Source organism: Conger conger, chromosome 3 (assembly GCF_963514075.1).
Source record: "Conger conger chromosome 3, fConCon1.1, whole genome shotgun sequence".
Lineage (NCBI taxonomy): Eukaryota > Metazoa > Chordata > Actinopteri > Anguilliformes > Congridae > Conger > Conger conger.
In genome coordinates, this window is record NC_083762.1 from 78,897,644 (window position 1) to 78,914,682 (window position 17,039).

A 17,039-nucleotide genomic window follows, 5' to 3' on the forward strand; every position below is an offset into this window, starting at 1 on the left:
AATCCGTGACCACGCTGGGAAACTTCATAATACTGACAACTGGTACGTAACCATTTTTATTATAACATTCAGGAGTTTCGTCTGTCTTCTTCACTTAGTTTTTTACCTCTGTAAGCTCCACATTAGTACAAGCTAACGTTTATTTGTTAACTGCACTGGTGGATTTAGGTTGCTTTTTTTGTTATGTTCGGGCCTGTTTTCGTGTTTAGACAAGTTCACGATCTATAACACCGTGTGGAACTCCGTTAACATTAAGCTAGTCAGGTGTGGCCATTTATGTGTTCGCGTATACGTCAGTAGATGCCCGATACAAAATAATGGGTAAAAAATGTGAGCAAATATGCTCGATTTGCTATTAATATTAATAGTTTTATAAAGTTTGCATTAACTGTTTTCAAAACGACTAACACTAAATGTGGGGAGTCCGGCACATAGCTGTTAAGTTAACTTCCAGTTCCACACAACGTAACAAAATTCATATTCGCTAGCTGGCGTAGCTATATATCAATATCAACCGGTCGGCTCCGTGCTACTAGGGTCAAGTTACAGTAGCTAGCCTATTAATGCATTTCAGTGACGTATGTGGATGTATATATATATATTTTTTAATCCAGACCATGTACCCGCCACATCTCTATCGTTATAATCTTAATGAGGTCTTCTGAAATGTGAGCCAAATCATTCAGTCAGATGTATGGCAATGTATTAATTTTGCTCATAATGAGCGTTGTTCTGTAAATTATCGTATTGTCAGGTATTATCAGGTATAGAATGACATAAAAGGGTTAAATGACGTTTAAAATATCTAGCCACTCATCTGGACTAGCTAGCATAAATGGCGAACTGGAGGTTTCGCAAAAAAAAAAAAAAATCTGACGTCTCGCAGGTTCTGATTTGCTTGCTTCCGGTTCAGGTTGGGCTTCTAATAAACTACAGTGGCAAAGCCGACCGGTACCCCTCCTCCAGGATGGATTGGAGGAGAGGTGGATTGGCGTTTCCAGAGCTAATCCTGAACGGGCATGATTTGGCCCACCAAACCTTGCCGGCAGACCGCGAGGAAGAGGAACAGGACGCGGGGGATGGTCTTGCGGGGCGGCTTTTCTTGCAACGGGGCCTTGCCTCGCTCGATGGACCGGTGGTGCGCGAGGGCACGGTGAGAAACGGCGTGGCGGAGAAAGTCTCCCCGACAAGCTGCCGAATCGCTTACACTCGGGGGGTGCACAACTCGGCCTGCGAGCTGGTTTTTGTTCCAACCAATTACCTTGTTATTTTTCTGACCACTCTAGAAATAGTGCTGGTTCACTCCTGTACTTGAGCCGAGTAAAATATTCAGGTACAAATGGTGAATGGTTTGCATTTATCCAGCGCCTTTGTCCAAAGGACTCTATAATTGATGCTTCTCATTCACCCATTCGCACCCCCGCTCACACGCCAACGGCGATTGACTGCCATGCAAGACACCGACCAGCTTGTCAGGAGCATTTGGGGGTTAGGTGTCTTGCTCATGGAAACTTTGACATGCCCAGGGTGGGAATCAAACCTGCATACCCTCCCACTGCCAGACGACTGCTCTTACCGCCCGAGCCAATGTCACCCCCTATGCTTGCAGTCTGCAGCTGTAGCTGGTGCATATACAAATGTCTGATCGAGATTGTATAGCTGCCTGTAGCGTAGTGGTTAAGGTAAATGACTGGGACACACAAGGTCAGTGGTTCTAATCCCGGTGTAGCCACAATAAGATCCGCACAGCCGTTGGGCCCTTGAGCAAGGCCCTTAACCCTGCATTGCTCCAGGGGAGGATTGTCTCCTGCTTAGTCTAATCAACTGTACGTCGCTCTGGATAAGAGCATCTGCCAAATGCCAATAATGTAATGTAATGTAATTGAATAATTAGAGCGGAACTTGCCTCAAAATCCTGAAGCTGATCCTTGCTGTGCACCCCTGCCTTACACCTTCATGGGTTCACTCGCACGGATCGTCCAGTCTGTGGGGTGGTTACCAATTGATCATTGAAGTTAATGCATTTCTAGACATACGGTAGGACTAATTTAAACAAGAATCTCTGGTAATGACTCATTTCGTACTCGGCAGTTTCTTGTGTTCATTACTTAGATCGCGTCGTAAGCCACTTGACACAACACACGGCCATATGTGAACCGGTGTAAGCTGGCACCATTGTCCTGACAATTTTCTGGGTGAATATATGAACCAGACCTGGGTAATTGTTTTGGATTCAAATACTTCTGTGTACTTTTCCGTGCTCGATTGATCTTGCCTGGTGAAATTGAGCCAACCAAGGAGGACCAGAAGATGGGGCTTGCACTTTTTGAGTGTATTTGACCCTGGTCTGATACGAACGCATCGTTATTGGCTGGTACCAGGTCAGGTGTACAGTGAGTGCATTAAGTTCTTATTAAGCCCCTGGACACATTGCAGGCCTGTTTGATCTTTTGCGGTATCCTTTTTTTATGTTTCCCCATAGGAAAACAATCGTAGCATTAAAGAAGAGTTCACGCTGTCCGACGCAGTGATGCAGATAAAAAATGAAGGGAACAAACTTGCTGGTTTTCAGGAGAAGAAGAAAAGAATGCCGTTCCCTCCTGCTCAGGTATAGTAGTGTCAAAGGTGTAGTCAAGCAAAAAAGAGATGCGGCAAATTAGGCATCGATAATGGTATTGGTAAATGGTAAATGGTTGTCATTTATATAGCGCCTTTATCCAAAGCGCTGGACACTTGATGCTTCTCATTCACCCAATTTGGGGTTAGGTTTCCTGTTCAGGGACCCTTCGACACACCCAGGGCGGGATCGAACTGGCAACCCTCCGACTGCCAGATGACTGCTCTCACCTCCTGAGCCAGTGTCGCCCCTTAATAGATAGTAATATTGTATTGGTATAGGGTTCTCAGCTCACGATATGTTGTAACTGAAAGTGGTGGTACAGTGTTACCTTAGGTGCGCGTATATGCTACAGCTATGCATATTTTGCTCTTTTGTTGTGTACATTTTGTTCTGTAAATTAAATGACAACAGGTAAATGCAGGCCTACTTCACGACGTCTGATGCTGTTTATTATCATTTTTTACGTTACAAACTAGCATACCACGGTTGGCAGCTAGAATACCCCGAGTACAACAATACAATACCGCAATATCTATATATAACTATATAAGGGCCATTGTAGTCTATGGTGTATATATAAGGCTAAACATGGTGGTGAGGTAGGGGGGGGGGGGGTGCAGCCTGAAGAGATGAGTCTTCAGTCTGCGTTCGAAAGAGGTCAGAGGCTCTGCCATTCTGACATCCACAGGGAGGTCATTCCACCACCGTGGGGCCAGGGCAGGCAGCCGTCGTGACCCCTACTGTACAATAAAAGGGTCTACCATTGCGATGTGCCTCACCTTCGCCTCTGTGATAGCTTCTTGGCGTTAACGAAGATGGGTCGCTGGAGCTTCAGAGCGCAAGGCCTCATGTGTGTGAACTCTGCAGCGCCACCTTCCGGACCAACTACCATCTGCAACGGCACGCCTTCATCCACACGGGTAAGTGTCAGCCCTGACACGGGCATGACGCCGTGGCCAGTCCCCCCCCACACACACACTTTTGCCCACCGCATGAGGAGACCCAGTGAAAAAAATATATAATACAGTGATCCGTATTGTCGATTGCAATGCCCTAAGGACGTGTGTCTGTCCAGGGGAGAAGCCATTTCAGTGCAGCCAGTGCGATATGCGCTTCATCCAGAGGTATCTCCTTCAAAGACACGAGAAGATCCACACAGGTTAGAGGAGAACTCCACTAAAATGCCATGGAGATTAGACGGCAGGGGTTACCGTTAAGGCATTTCCTTTGAATACCATTTTTTTTTTCACGGTTACTCATCATAACCGTTCCGTTATGCTGCCTCCTCCACAGCAGCCTGGGCCGGCCCATTTTCATGGCCAATGTATTTAGTGACGAGATAAAATTCCTGTGCAAAAGTGTGTTTAAATTCAAATACACGACGCCCATGTGAAATACTTTTATGTTATGAAATCTGTTCAGAATTAATAAGTTGACAAGAAAAGAATAGCAAATTTGTTTAATTGGCGCCCTCTGCACAACCAGTCCTTATTGTTGGCCCGATGTATCTGCATAACTAAATGGCAGAGGAAGACTTGTCATCTTTTCCTTGAATTTCTCTAGGGGATAAGCCTTTCCGCTGCGATGAGTGTGGGATGAAGTTCATCCAGAAGTACCACATGCAGAGGCACAGGAGAACTCACAGTGGCGAGAAGCCCTATCAGTGCTGTCACTGCCAGCAGGTCAGATCTTATCCTTATCCCTTACATCAGGGCCACCCCAACCCTGTTCCTGGAGATCTACCGTCCTGTAGGTTTTCACTCCAACCCTAACAAAGCACGCCTCATTCAACAGCTAGAGCAGGGCTGCCCAACCCTGTTCCTAGAGATCTACCCTCCTGTAGGTTTTCACTCCAACCCTAACAAAGCACGCCACATTCAACAGCTAGAGTAGGGCTGCCCAACCCTGTTCCTAGAGATCTACCCTCCTGTAGGTTTTCATTCCAATTCTAACAAAGCACACCTCATTCAACAGCTAGAGCAGGGCTGCCCAACCCTGTTCCTGGAGATCTACCCTCCTGTAGGATTTCACTCCAACCCTAACAAAGCACACCTCATTCAACAGCTAGAGCAGGGCTCCCCAACCCTGTTCCTGGAGATCTACCATCCTGTAGGTTTTCACTCCAACCGTAACAAAGCAGACCTCATTCAACAGCTAGAGCAGGGCTGCCCAACCCTGTTCCTGGAGATCTACCATCCTGTGGGTTTTCACTCCAACCGTAACAAAGCAGACCTCATTCAACAGCTAGAGCAGGGCTGCACAACCCTGTTCCTGGAGATCTACCATCCTGTGGGTTTTCACTCCAACCCTAACAAAGCACGCCTCATTCAACAGCTAGAGCAGGGCTGAAATGAAATCCTACAGGATGCTCTCCAGGAACAGGGTAGGGCAGCCCTGTCTTACATTTTATGTCTAAAAAATGTTAGTATAATTCAGTATTTGGAAGGGCTGTTTCATTGACTGTCTATATTTCATCTCAGTACTGTTAGTAAATTCAGAATTTACTGAGGAAGGGGATAATGACCTTTATCCCAGTGAAGAAGCAGATCAACCGTTCTTAGTAAAAAGTAGACCGTCAGGAAAATGTTCAAATATATCTACAAATCAAGTGTAACCTCTGATTGGTGGTAAGGAATTGCGCCTATCCCGAGCACTTCGGATTGGGCCAGTCAAATTCTTAATGGTCATGGGGCCTTGCCCCACTCCCCCCCCCGGAGCCCAGTGGAAAATCCCCAGAGGGGGAACCTTGAAACTGATAGCGGTCATTCTCATATGTGAAGCGGTCCAATACACAAATTTGTCTGTCTCCCAACAGTACATAATCAGAAACAGTGGACTGCAGCAATGATTTGTCGCCGTAATGTAAAATGGCGTACATCCATACATACTCATCCGGTTTCCCCTCCGCAGCATTTCTCCAGGACAGACAGAGTCCTGAAGCACCAGCGGATGTGCAACGAAAACCGGAAGTCGAACGACATGAACGCTAGAGATGAGCGGCCGGTCGGCGGGCAGGACCTCGGCTACTCCTCTCTCCGTGCGGGTTGCTCACGTCCCGAGAAAAGCCGGCACAAGTCCAACGAAAGGCCCCGGCTTCCGGTAAATCTTCTGCAGAACATCGAACGGGGCGTGGCGGGCGAGGAACTTGGGCCGGTCAGAAGGGAGTCCCCATCACTCCGCTCGCAGTGCTCCACGGTGAAGGGCGGGCGCGAGTATTCGGCGGAGCGCCCCGATTCGCCAGTTGGTGGTGACTTTCCGGTCGAGGCGCCTGCCTCTGAGGTGGACCGCTCCCGTAACCTGGTCCTGAAGAAGCTGGCGAGCGGAAAGACCCGGGAGAGGCCCGCAGGCCCTCAAGACGACTCGTCCCCTTGGTCCTCCTTTGACGACGGGAAGGTCGACAGGCACACCTTTCGGCTGGTGGACACGCCGGGGTTCGGACCCGGATGTCGTGACCTGGATGCAGTGACCGTGGGCCCCCACCAGGGGGAGCCGAGCAAACCGGCAGCAAGCGGCGCCAGCTATGATGACGCCATGCAGTTCCTGAAGAAGAAGAGGTACCTACAGCCCGGTGCTCCCGGCTCTGGTCAGGACTGCGCACTGAACGTGGCGATCGGTCAACAGGCATCTGCTGGAGCAGGCATCCGCAGCCGTGGCCCAACCACCTGCGTTTCAGCTTCTCAGACCACAAAGACTGAGATCAAGTCTATCCAGGACAAACATATCCTGTCCGACGAGGTCCTACAGACCCTCCTAGACCACTACTCCAACAAGGCCAATGGGCAGCCGGAGGTCTCCTTTGGTGTGGCTGGCACCGTGTCAGTCAGTTCAGCTCATGCGCGCTTGGACAGCCATGTTAAGGCCCTGGGGACAAATTCCCACGCGCCCCCTAGTGGCAATGCCACCATGTTGCAGGAGTACTCCAAGTTTCTCCAGCAGGCTCTGGAAAGGACTAGCCAGAATGACAGTTATTTGAACTCGCACGGTCTTCCCTTTGTTACCAAAGGCCAGTCGCGTTCGAACCCGCCGGAATTCTCTGCCCCGGACATGCATCACGCCTCCTCTGGCCGTGCGCCCTCGGGCATGCACTCGTCCCTGAGGTCGTCCTCAGAGAAAGTGCGCTTCGGACTCCTCGACGGCGACTCCGGGCGTTCGTTCTCGTTTTCGGGCGAAGAAACGGACCCGTCTTCTGTCTCCTCAACCGAGGACTTCCTCGAACGGGTAGCCCCTCGAAGAAGGTGCGACAGTCCGGTGATAGGCCCGCCTTTTCCGATGGCCGCCTTCGAGCAGAACATTCATTCCCAGTTCTCCGGCTGTGGATCCGGGCTGTCCTCCCTGTTTAGCGTTTCCAGTGGGGACGTGGATCTGCACGGACACGAGGGTGGCACAGATCTCCCAGGGTACCCTCTAGCCGATGTGGCCGATGGCAGAACTCGACCAACCTCATCTCTGGATTCTACGGACAGCCAAATCTATACTTGAATTCATTTATTATATATTTGGATCATTTCATAGCCTCGATTATGTCTCGATTATTATTATCAAATTATCGCCATTGGCATTTAACAAGGTAGGTAACTGGCTGTGTGAGTTTTGAAATTCAAGCGATGTTAATAGCTGGACCGGCCTTTTGAGACGGTATGTTATGGATATATCCAGCCTGAGCTATTTAGCAAATGTATTGCAAAACCATAACGGTTATGTTGCACAAATGACAGTATTCATTAATTTCATTGAAAAAATTGAAGTGTGTGCCGTCTACTGCCTTAGGACATTGCAAATGTCAACTGACATTTTCTTAGGTCTTTTCTGTTGATTTAGTTACATTTATTGCAGTTTCAGTTCATAGATGGTCATTTATAATATATTTTAATAATGTAAAACGTATGAGATCGATTATAAGAAATGAAACAATCAAAGTCAAAGTCATTATCGTGTTATGTATCATACAGATTAAATATGGTATTCCCTCTAATATTGTGACTTAGATTTGTTTCACAGATTTATCATATTATGTGCATAAACAAATTGTGATGTAAGTACGTTACGGTATGAACGATCAAATGTACAACTCTGTTGTCAACACAAACAAGTACGCCTTTATTTCGACATTGCCATCACTGGGTATGAGTTATTCGCCAATTTGAGGAAACAAAGCGAGTTAAAGGTACAATCGGTAAGATTTTTGTGTTAAATCATTGTTACAAGACCATTGTAAATCCCTTCCTATCATTGAAAAAGGCTCATTGACATGTTGACTCACACTGCCTGTGTTTATGCAGACCGACACCAAAACATTGTATAACTGCAATAATTAAAGCTCATTGGTTTAAAATTGGTTCTAATGGTTTTAACTGGTTTAGCTTGTTTTAGAAAATAATTTCCTCAACTCGAAGATGAACCGTGACTTTGTTTTACACTATATCGCAAGTTTACACCTAATTGCACGTTTACTTACATGTTGTGTAAACAACAAAATGGGCTTCCACCAACCAATGCGCTATTTGCGCTTTACTTATTTTTTATTTTTTTGTATGTGGGATATTGAATCATTTTTAATATTGCCTCTGTAAATTATTTCAATGATACACAACAGTGCATATTTACATGAAGAAAATCTCTTTAGCCTTGTAGTGGTATGAAAAAGCTTGTAACTATGTTTAACACAAACACAAATATTATTACTTTTTCGTAAAAGCTTCATTTAGCAAGAAAGAATGAAACGGTGGCAAATTCACATATGAACAAGTCATGGAAAATCTGGCTTCTACAGATGGCTTCTTCCATCCCGAATGGATGTACACTGTACAGACATGAGATGCAGTTTATTATGTGGACTTTTTGTTTCGTTGATCGATTTGATTGCAGCATATCACGCGTTGTTGATGCTTGCATAGACCACTTTATCATTTTCTTCCAGTTCCTGTGGAAATATGATGTATCAGAATTTTTGTTAAGATGACTTTAGAACATGGAAAAAATATCCTGGCTGATCGAGCAAGGCCATCAAGCAACGAAGATTCAGAATGAAGAACTGTGTGTTTCAAACGTTTCTTTTCCAACAAAGAAAAGTGGACCATCATCTACTAAATTTTCCAAATGTTCTATCTCTTGTCTGAACATGATATGTGCCGACTGCATTAGTATGTAAATTAGGAGAAAATCACATTCGTATTGTCTGACGTATCTCATACTTACAGAACGAGACCGCCTCCGTTGTCTGTGTGGGTCTGTAACACCAAATAATGTAATTACATCACAATACGTTCACTTGCTCCTACTAATTGAATTCCTTCAGTATTGGTTACAACACCTTGTTAAAATAAATTAAAATAAAGTTAATAAATGATCTGAAATGGTAGATAAAGCCTGGAGCTACAGCTGCAGGTTGAACATACTGTGTGTCCTTGGTGGAAACTGGTTACTGTTGTCAGTACAGGAGTGAACGGCGTTGGTGCAGACAGCAGTTTAGGCAGAAATAATTGGGTGGAACAAAATCCACTGTGCACACCAGCCAGGTTTTGCACCCCTTTCATATGGTAATGGGGGCCCAAAATTCAGACGCTGCCCCAGTTGCAATGTTTGGAGAAAACTCATGAACTGACCAGTGTAATATGACCGTTTTATAATGATGGTAGCAGTGCAGACTTACTGAGATGGGGAGCGGTCTGGGAGAAGGCCAGGTAATTGAGTTCTTCACTCTCGTTCCCCTCCATGGCTGTGCCTGGGTTCCCCTCTGTGGCTGTGCCTGGGTTTGCTGTTAGGAAGAAGATGTATAACACTGATTGTGATGCTAATAATGCACACCTCATTTCTTTTTTTTTTATTAAACCAATATTATTGAGTAACACATTGTAGTTGGAGAAACTTTCTAGGTTTTTATATGCAATTTGCACATGAGGGCATTGCAGAAACAATATATACCCTAATATTTAAAACATATTTGCACTTACATTGACTATTGCTTTTGGTTATAACTGCTCTACATGCGTGTTCTACTATTTATAGATTTTTGATACTTTTCACTTGCTGAGAATCTTATGTACTTGTAATTGGTTTTGGATTAAAAGCGTCTGCACAATGACTAAAATGTGAAATCTAAATGTAGAGAAGGCTAAGATCCATGGTCATATGAACCCTACTTCCCATACTCTTCCCTTGAGTGGGTGAAGAGGGGTGCATCTCAGTACACACAAAGAATTGTTACCCTCCTTTCCTCCACAACCACCTCGTCTCCTACATGGAAATGTCGGGGGTAGGCGACAAGTGGAGGAAAGGAGGATGCATTTTTGGGAGAATTGGGACACACCCATCTTATGATTAGCACCACACACGTTGTTGACGGGGTGAGACATCTGTCCTTTCCAGAGTGGCCATGCAGCAACAACCGTGCTTTGACTGGGTCTTTGTTTTGTTTTGTTTTTGTTTGCCCTCTTGTGGACATAGTGACAAATTACACTTCCTTAAAATGTTGTAATTTTATTGAATCATTTCTCCCCACAGTTTGCCGGCTATGTCTGGGACACACAAGGTCGGTGGTTCTAATCCCAGTGTAGCCACTATAAAATCCGTACAGCCGTTGGGCCCTTGAGCAAGGCCCTTAACCCTGCATTGCTCCTGCTTAGTCTAATCAACTGTATGTCGCTCTGGATAAGAGCGTCTGCCAAATGCCAATAATGTAATGGAACGTTTGGGGCCGGTTAGTCCTGGACTAAACAGAGTTTTGTATGGAGAATGTCCATTAGAAATTGAGTGAGTCTAGGACTGGGCTTAATCTGGCCCATGAAGTCATGCTCGACTGCTCCGGTTCATGCAGCATATCAGTAGTTGAGTTATCCACGTTACCTTGATCGTTCTGTGTCTCTGCGACTTTACTGTAGATGTTGTCAGCTGCACTGGAATCACCGTTCCCTCCAACTGCTAATGTGGATAGAAGTGAGAGGGACAGAAAGATTTCAGCAAACATTTTCATCTGACGTCAGACGATTTAAATAAATGGATGATCATGTAAATGCATGAAATATTTCGCTGAATGTTTCATACATTTAGCTAAATATTTGTTTTGTTTCAGATATTTATGAATGAATCGGTTTACAAATTAATAAATGAATGAATATTTCATCAAATGTATGAAGTGTGAGGGAGTAAAGGGGAGCTTAAAGAGGAACACATTTCACTGTAAATTATCTTCATGGAAAATGATCTACAGGCACACAGGGACGGCCTGTAGCGTAGTGGTTAAGGTATGACTGGGACCCACAAGGTCGGTGGTTCTAATCCCGGCGTAGCCACACACACGCAGCCATTGGGCCCGTAACCCTGCATTGCTCCAGGAGAGGACTGTCTCCTGCTTAGTCTAATCAACTGTACGTCACTCTGGATATGAGCGTCTGCAAAATGCCATTAATGTAATGTAACATTCCAGACAAGTTTAGAATTGATCATTTTGCATGGAGCGTTCTATTCTGAACTTGCAACGAATGAGTGAGTCTTAAATAAATACATAAAATATCAGATTTTTACTACTAAAGCATATTAGGGGACCACAATCTAACTTCTGCATTTTATTATCAATAGCCAATATCTACACATTAATGGGAGCAGCACAGACATCGAACCACAAAGGAAAAATGGCAGCAGTCTGTTTAAATGAGCAAATGTTTCGAATGGAACTTAATGAAGCTTACTTCTCTATTATTAAGAATGGAACATGAGTCTCCAGAGTTACTGAGCCCACAGCTTTGCCTGTGAATTTGGCTGGTATAAACTATAAATTAAAAATACATAAATACATGAGAGGTTCAGATGAGTATCATTACAGTAGTTTTTGAGCATGAGCCTCTGGTGTGTCGTATCAGTGGATATGAATAAGTTTGTTTGGGCTATTATCTCCTGATACATAAATGAATTAATTGTATTTATTTCTAATGAAATAAAATGTTTATATTATCCTTTCTTCAGGAGGGACAAACTGGTACTAGTAATAGCCACCAGAGACAAAACAATTGTAAAGGTTAAAACTACAGGTTAATCTCTGCTATTTGAAATTGCCACATTCAATTAAACAATGGCATTTTTAAATAATGCCGCTGTACTCTGGAGGTCAAAGCTATGTTTTAGAGTGAATGCTCTGTGGAAGTGTTGCTAGAAATCTCTGCCAGACAGAGAACGGTGAACAGAGAGTAGAGCACTTACCTGTTGCTCTTTTCAGACGACGAAACAACAGTCCTCCACACAACAACAACAACAGTCCAACACACACCGCGGCACTACAGGCCAAAATGATCACCAGCTGCCTTCCATCATCTGTATTACCACAAAAGAAGAAAACTTAACAAGTGAGCTCAGAACATGGAGAGCATTCAATTTCCTTATTTAGCTGCATTGAAGTTAGTCCTTATTAAGCCAACAATGAGAATATTCAATTGCTTGATTTCCTAATTTAGCTATATAGCATAAGTACACATATTATCTGAAAATATTCATTATTATTCATTATTTACATTAATTATTAAACATTATTAAAGTTTAGTCCTTCGTTTAGAATAAATACATAAAACATTATACACTACTAACATTAACCAGGAGAGGGAGCCAGCTGCCTATGAAGTCTTGCTGTAATATTCAATTGTATAATTTGTCATATTCATCATTTAGCCAAACTACATGAGACTAGTGCATATTCCATTCAATTATAAAATAGAAAATAAATTGAGGAGTTAACATCATGGCGTATGGAAAATGTAATGCTTTAAATGTAATACTAAATTGTTCAGATCTGAGTGACATTTGTAAACCTTGAGCCCAAGTGGTTCTGACATAAATCCTTGTTTTGCGACGGAGACGTGTGAAAAGTTAAGGCCAGAGGAACTACGGTGTTACACTGGTGTCACTTATGCACAACTGAAAGCTACCGCAAAGAGCGAGGCCTATTTAGATTTAGATTTATAAACAGGGCATACAGTAAGTGGACTGCCATATCAGCAAACACAAGGGCACTGGGGTGACAGAGGCAATGATGCTCTGGGGCATGGTCTAGTTTCAGTTCCCATTTTAACAGACCCTGTGGTCATCGGTTGAATTTAGTTGTTCATTTTCAGCCTTAAGTATGCTCACAGAGGCAAATGTGTTGGTGTGGGGGAGACAGGTAGGCATTTCACCCCCAATGTTTTTGTTTGAATTCATTGCTAGACTAGCTAGTGTGCTTGTGAGACAAGGTGGTCTACAGCAGGGCTGCCCAACCCTGTTCTTCTAGATTTTCATTTCACTTCAACTTGAATTTGGCACACCTGTCTCTACTTCTTAGCAGCTCAATGAGATTTCTAGCTGTTGAATGAGGTGTGCTTTGTGAGGGTTGGAGTGAAAACCTAAAGGATGGTCAGATCTGCAGGAACAGGGTTGGGCAGCCCTGCTCTAGCTGTTGAATGAGGTGTGCTTTGTGTGGGTTGGAGTGAAAACCTACAGGACGGTACTGTAGCTCTCCAGGAAAAGGGTTGAGCAGCCCTAGTCTTCCCCCAAAGCTGAAATTAAACCAATGTATTTGGTTCACGTTTTTGTACCTTGCTTGATGGGCAGTGTGAGGTGCAGGGGGACCTGTGCTCTGAGCAGGCTCCCTGTGAACACCACACAGGCCCAGTGTAGCTGTTCTTCAGTGAGGCTGGGCAGGGTGAGGCTGAGCATCGTTTTTGGGGCTCTCTCTTTCAGGACCTCCTGTTTTACGAGCTCCCCCCTGCCCCCCTTCATCCGGAGCCAGGCCAGGGTCACAGTGCCGATCACCTGCGATATCTCACAGTTCAGCACAACTGGCTGATTCCTGGACAGACCACCAGGGGGCTCTGTTGAGACTGAGTGAGTGCATGTACATGGATTATGTATTTATTTTATTTATTTATATATTTTTCAATGTAATTTTTCAGAAAAAATATTTGCACGTAGGTATCATTGATTAATAGTAAAAAAACTATATTACTTTTCATCAGCACTTTGGTTGAGTTTATTAATAATTTCTTTATTTAAATATTTTTATGCAGATAACCATTATTAGTAATGTTTCTTATTGACAAAAATGCTCATTTAATAAGCATCATGTTGACATGTACTATTATTTATTCAGTTATGTAAATCATGTAAACTAAAACTAAATCTGAACTGCAAACTTACCCTGAATAGTTACCAGAGTTATTTCAGCCATTCTGGTACTGTCATAAAAGCAGGTGTAGCTTCCACTGTCTCCAAACTTCACTGGTGAGATTTTCAGAGGAAACTTAGACCCATCATAGACATCAGATGAGAATCTCTCTTTGTCCATCTCCATGGAAATTGAAGCCTTCTTGTGTTTACCAGCTGAGGCCACAGGGATTGTTTGTGTTGCAGACACTGGCGCCCAAAACCAGGAGGCTTTTGTGTATGAGCTCAGAGAATGGCTGATTAGCACCGCCTCACTGCTGTTCAAACTCCCTCTGTACAGAGTGTGCAGTGTTTCAAATGTTCCTGAAGAATAAAGTTGTGGTTAGAATTACTTTCTGTCCAGTTGGCACATGTACTACAGCTGGTAGTGAGCAAAAACAAAAAAATAAACAAAAAACAAAACAAACAGAGTGTAAGTCAATCCAACTGTCCAGGGTGTATTCCTGCCTTTCACCCAATGTATGCTGGGATAGGCTCCAGCCCCCCTTTGACCCTGTTCAGGATAAGCGAGTTATGATAATGGGTGGATGACATTGTAAATCCCTTCCTATCATTAAAAAATGCTCACTAACATCCTCTGCCTGTGTTTATAGTCCTTAAATTTGGGTTTCAAAATATGCAGTTGATGCACTGACAGGCTGTACCAAAACACTATACAGCTGTACAGTAATTCAAGTTCATTGGTTGAAAATTGGCTCCAATTGCCACAGCCAATTTCAACGTCAGCGTGTTTAGAGGGAAGGGGAGGGATAAACAGTGTTGTGGTTTGAGGTTGTTTGTTGCTGCAATTCCTCTCTTGACCGTTAGAAGTACAAAATGACCAATTGTACCTTTAACTTATATAAAGTTGATCAAATGTGTGAAACCTTTGCTTGCCCTAATTGTTATATAGGGAGAAATTGCCACTACACAGACTACTTCTGACAAACCTTTCAAAATAGGGGAGGAGTTAAAACAGTTCAATCTGAAGCTGCTTCTGTAAATGGGATGAGAGCTCTTTACATAGTAACATACCCTTGATGACTTTAAGTTCATTGGGAACGATGAAAATAAGCGTTCCGTTCCATCGGAGTGTACAGTCATAGGTTCCCTCACTGTGTTGGTCAACACTGTGGATGATGATGTGGGCAGTGTTGTTGTAGATCAGCGTTGTGTTAGCAGTGGGTTCTTTGTCCCGTTCCCAGGCCAGTGTAGCTGAATCTAGAAGGTGGGATACCTCACAGCTCATGGTCACATCAGATCCTTCAAGTGCTCTGAGAGAGCGCAATGGTTTCACTGCAGAAGAGAAGAGCGTTGATTTAGAGAAGGGTAAACCTTTTCATCACATCATTGTGTTATGTACATAACTGTGAATTTCATGTGTGCGATGTGGCTTAAAAATCATCACATCTAATTTCTATCACCTCTGATTAAACAATACAGAATAGTAAGCAGTAAGTTAAATCTAATTTCCTATTAAAGTTTTGTGAAAATAAAATATACTGTCAGATTAGCTTTGCATTATGACCTTTTTCTACTACATAGTAGAAGAAATATATTTTCAAATATGTTTCTCTTGCACGTATGCATTTTTGAACTACGTAAAGCAGCAAATGTACCTTTTATAGTGAACACTTAAACCTGAAATTAGCTTTGTCTGGTTTAGTTTGAATCTGATTTCAGATTTAACATTTTTGAACGTACAATACAAGATGTACAGTCAGGTCCAGAATGATCAGTTTCGGTTAACCGCTTAAACGTTTAACTGTTCACACCCCTAGTTTCACGATGATTGATTTCCTTGGGTTTGTACTGATGGAAAACCCTCTTCAAGTCAGTGATCCTTGGGTTCTCTCTCATCATCTTCCTCACCATCTGCACTTGCACCCTCTTCCTGGCAAGTTTGCAACCATTCCATATGTTAGACATTTGTAGATTTTTGCCTTAAATGGCATGTTCAAAAGATGCAGATTGCAAATGACCATCCCAAGTTAGGTCAAATAAATATATATATATATATATATATATATATATATATATATATATATAGTTATATATACATTTTTTTTAACGTAACTTCATTTTACCTAAGGTTATTTGCAATCTGCATCTTTTCAATTGACAGATATTTGGCTTTTCCCATGATGATGGATTACAAAGGGATTTTGCATGCATGCAGCTCACTGTTATACTGTAATAAAACAGGAAGTGATGGAATGATATAATGTCTGTCCGTCCTTTAGACTGAGATAAGCTAAATACGTAAAATTGTGTTGCTAATTTAAGTTTGTTTGATTTTATTTACAATCATTGTTTAGGGTGTCAATCATTTTGAAATGATTGATTCATAAAAAAACATTAAAACATGCGAGTAAATGTTTTAAAATGAAAGTATATCCTTTTAGCGTATGTTTAAAAACAACATATTGGTTATTGTCTGTGTTGTTTATTCCATTTCACCTTTTTTTCTTTCATTTTTATCAAGGGTGCCAATAATTCTGGACCTGACTGTAACTATAACTTTGTGTTATAATATACACTCACTGAGCACTTTATTAGGCAGACCTGTACACCAGCTTGTTAATGCAAATATTTAATCAGCCAATAATGCGGCAGCAACTAAATGCATAAAAGAATGCAGACATGGTCAAGAGATTCAGCTGTTTTTCATAACAAATGTCCGAATGGGCAAGAAATGTGATTGACCGCGGAAATATCAGAAGTATCAGACAGGGTTGGAGTATCTCAGAAACTGCTGATCTCCTGGGATTTTCAAGCACAACAGTCTCTGGAGTTTGCCGAGAATAGTGTGAAAAACAAAAAGCATCCAGTGACCAGCAGATCTGCTGGCAAATACGCCAATCAGTGGAGAAGGGCCAGAACAGTTGATGGTGACAGTAACACAAACAACCAGCCATTAAAACTCTTAACACACAACATGTCAAGACTCTGTGTAGGCTACAGCAGCAGAAAAGTTAATGAGTCTAAAAAATAATAATATAATAATATTAATATCCTAATAAAGTGCTCACTGGGTGTCTATTATCTAAAAAAAAGACATTTTGTATACAGTACAATCATTATTTACTAAATGTATGAAAGAGCAAATTTACCTACTACAGCAAACACTTCAAACCGCACCAGATTAACTTTCTCTGGTTTAATTTGAATGAAAGTAAAAACTCCTGCATTTTCTAACTCTGGTTCCAGAGAAAGGTCATACTTTCCTTGTTTTGTAATGGGCTTCCCATTAAGA

At 42.8% G+C, this 17,039-nt stretch overlaps 1 protein-coding gene and 1 long non-coding RNA gene across 4 annotated transcripts in view; one reads left to right on the top strand and one right to left on the bottom strand.

Annotated features, from left to right (window-relative positions):
- LOC133124656 (zinc finger protein 148-like) overlaps nt 1-7,957 on the top strand; it is an 8,113-nt gene extending 156 nt beyond the window's left edge. Inside the window, exons 1-7 of one of the 3 annotated variants that reach the window (XM_061236041.1) lie at nt 1-42; nt 887-1,153; nt 2,483-2,608; nt 3,417-3,540; nt 3,696-3,779; nt 4,184-4,302; nt 5,531-7,957. The exon at nt 1-42 is cut by the window's left edge and continues 156 nt beyond it. In XM_061236041.1, coding sequence (XP_061092025.1) covers nt 968-1,153; nt 2,483-2,608; nt 3,417-3,540; nt 3,696-3,779; nt 4,184-4,302; nt 5,531-7,099 — 2,208 coding nt within the window. In that variant the 5' untranslated portion in view covers nt 1-42; nt 887-967 and the 3' untranslated portion in view covers nt 7,100-7,957. The remainder of the gene's footprint in view (nt 43-886; nt 1,154-2,482; nt 2,609-3,416; nt 3,541-3,695; nt 3,780-4,183; nt 4,303-5,530) is intronic. The other 2 variants (XM_061236040.1, XM_061236042.1) reach the window with 2 other exon arrangements.
- Nucleotides 7,958-8,387: 430 nt separating this feature from the next.
- On the bottom strand, nt 8,388-10,537 carry LOC133124657 (uncharacterized). Its single transcript, XR_009708336.1, has 4 exons — nt 10,463-10,537; nt 9,270-9,374; nt 8,816-8,847; nt 8,388-8,540 (listed from the first exon to the last, which is right to left on the bottom strand). It is a non-coding gene; the product is annotated as an uncharacterized LOC133124657 (long non-coding RNA).
- Nucleotides 10,538-17,039: the final 6,502 nt, after the last annotated feature.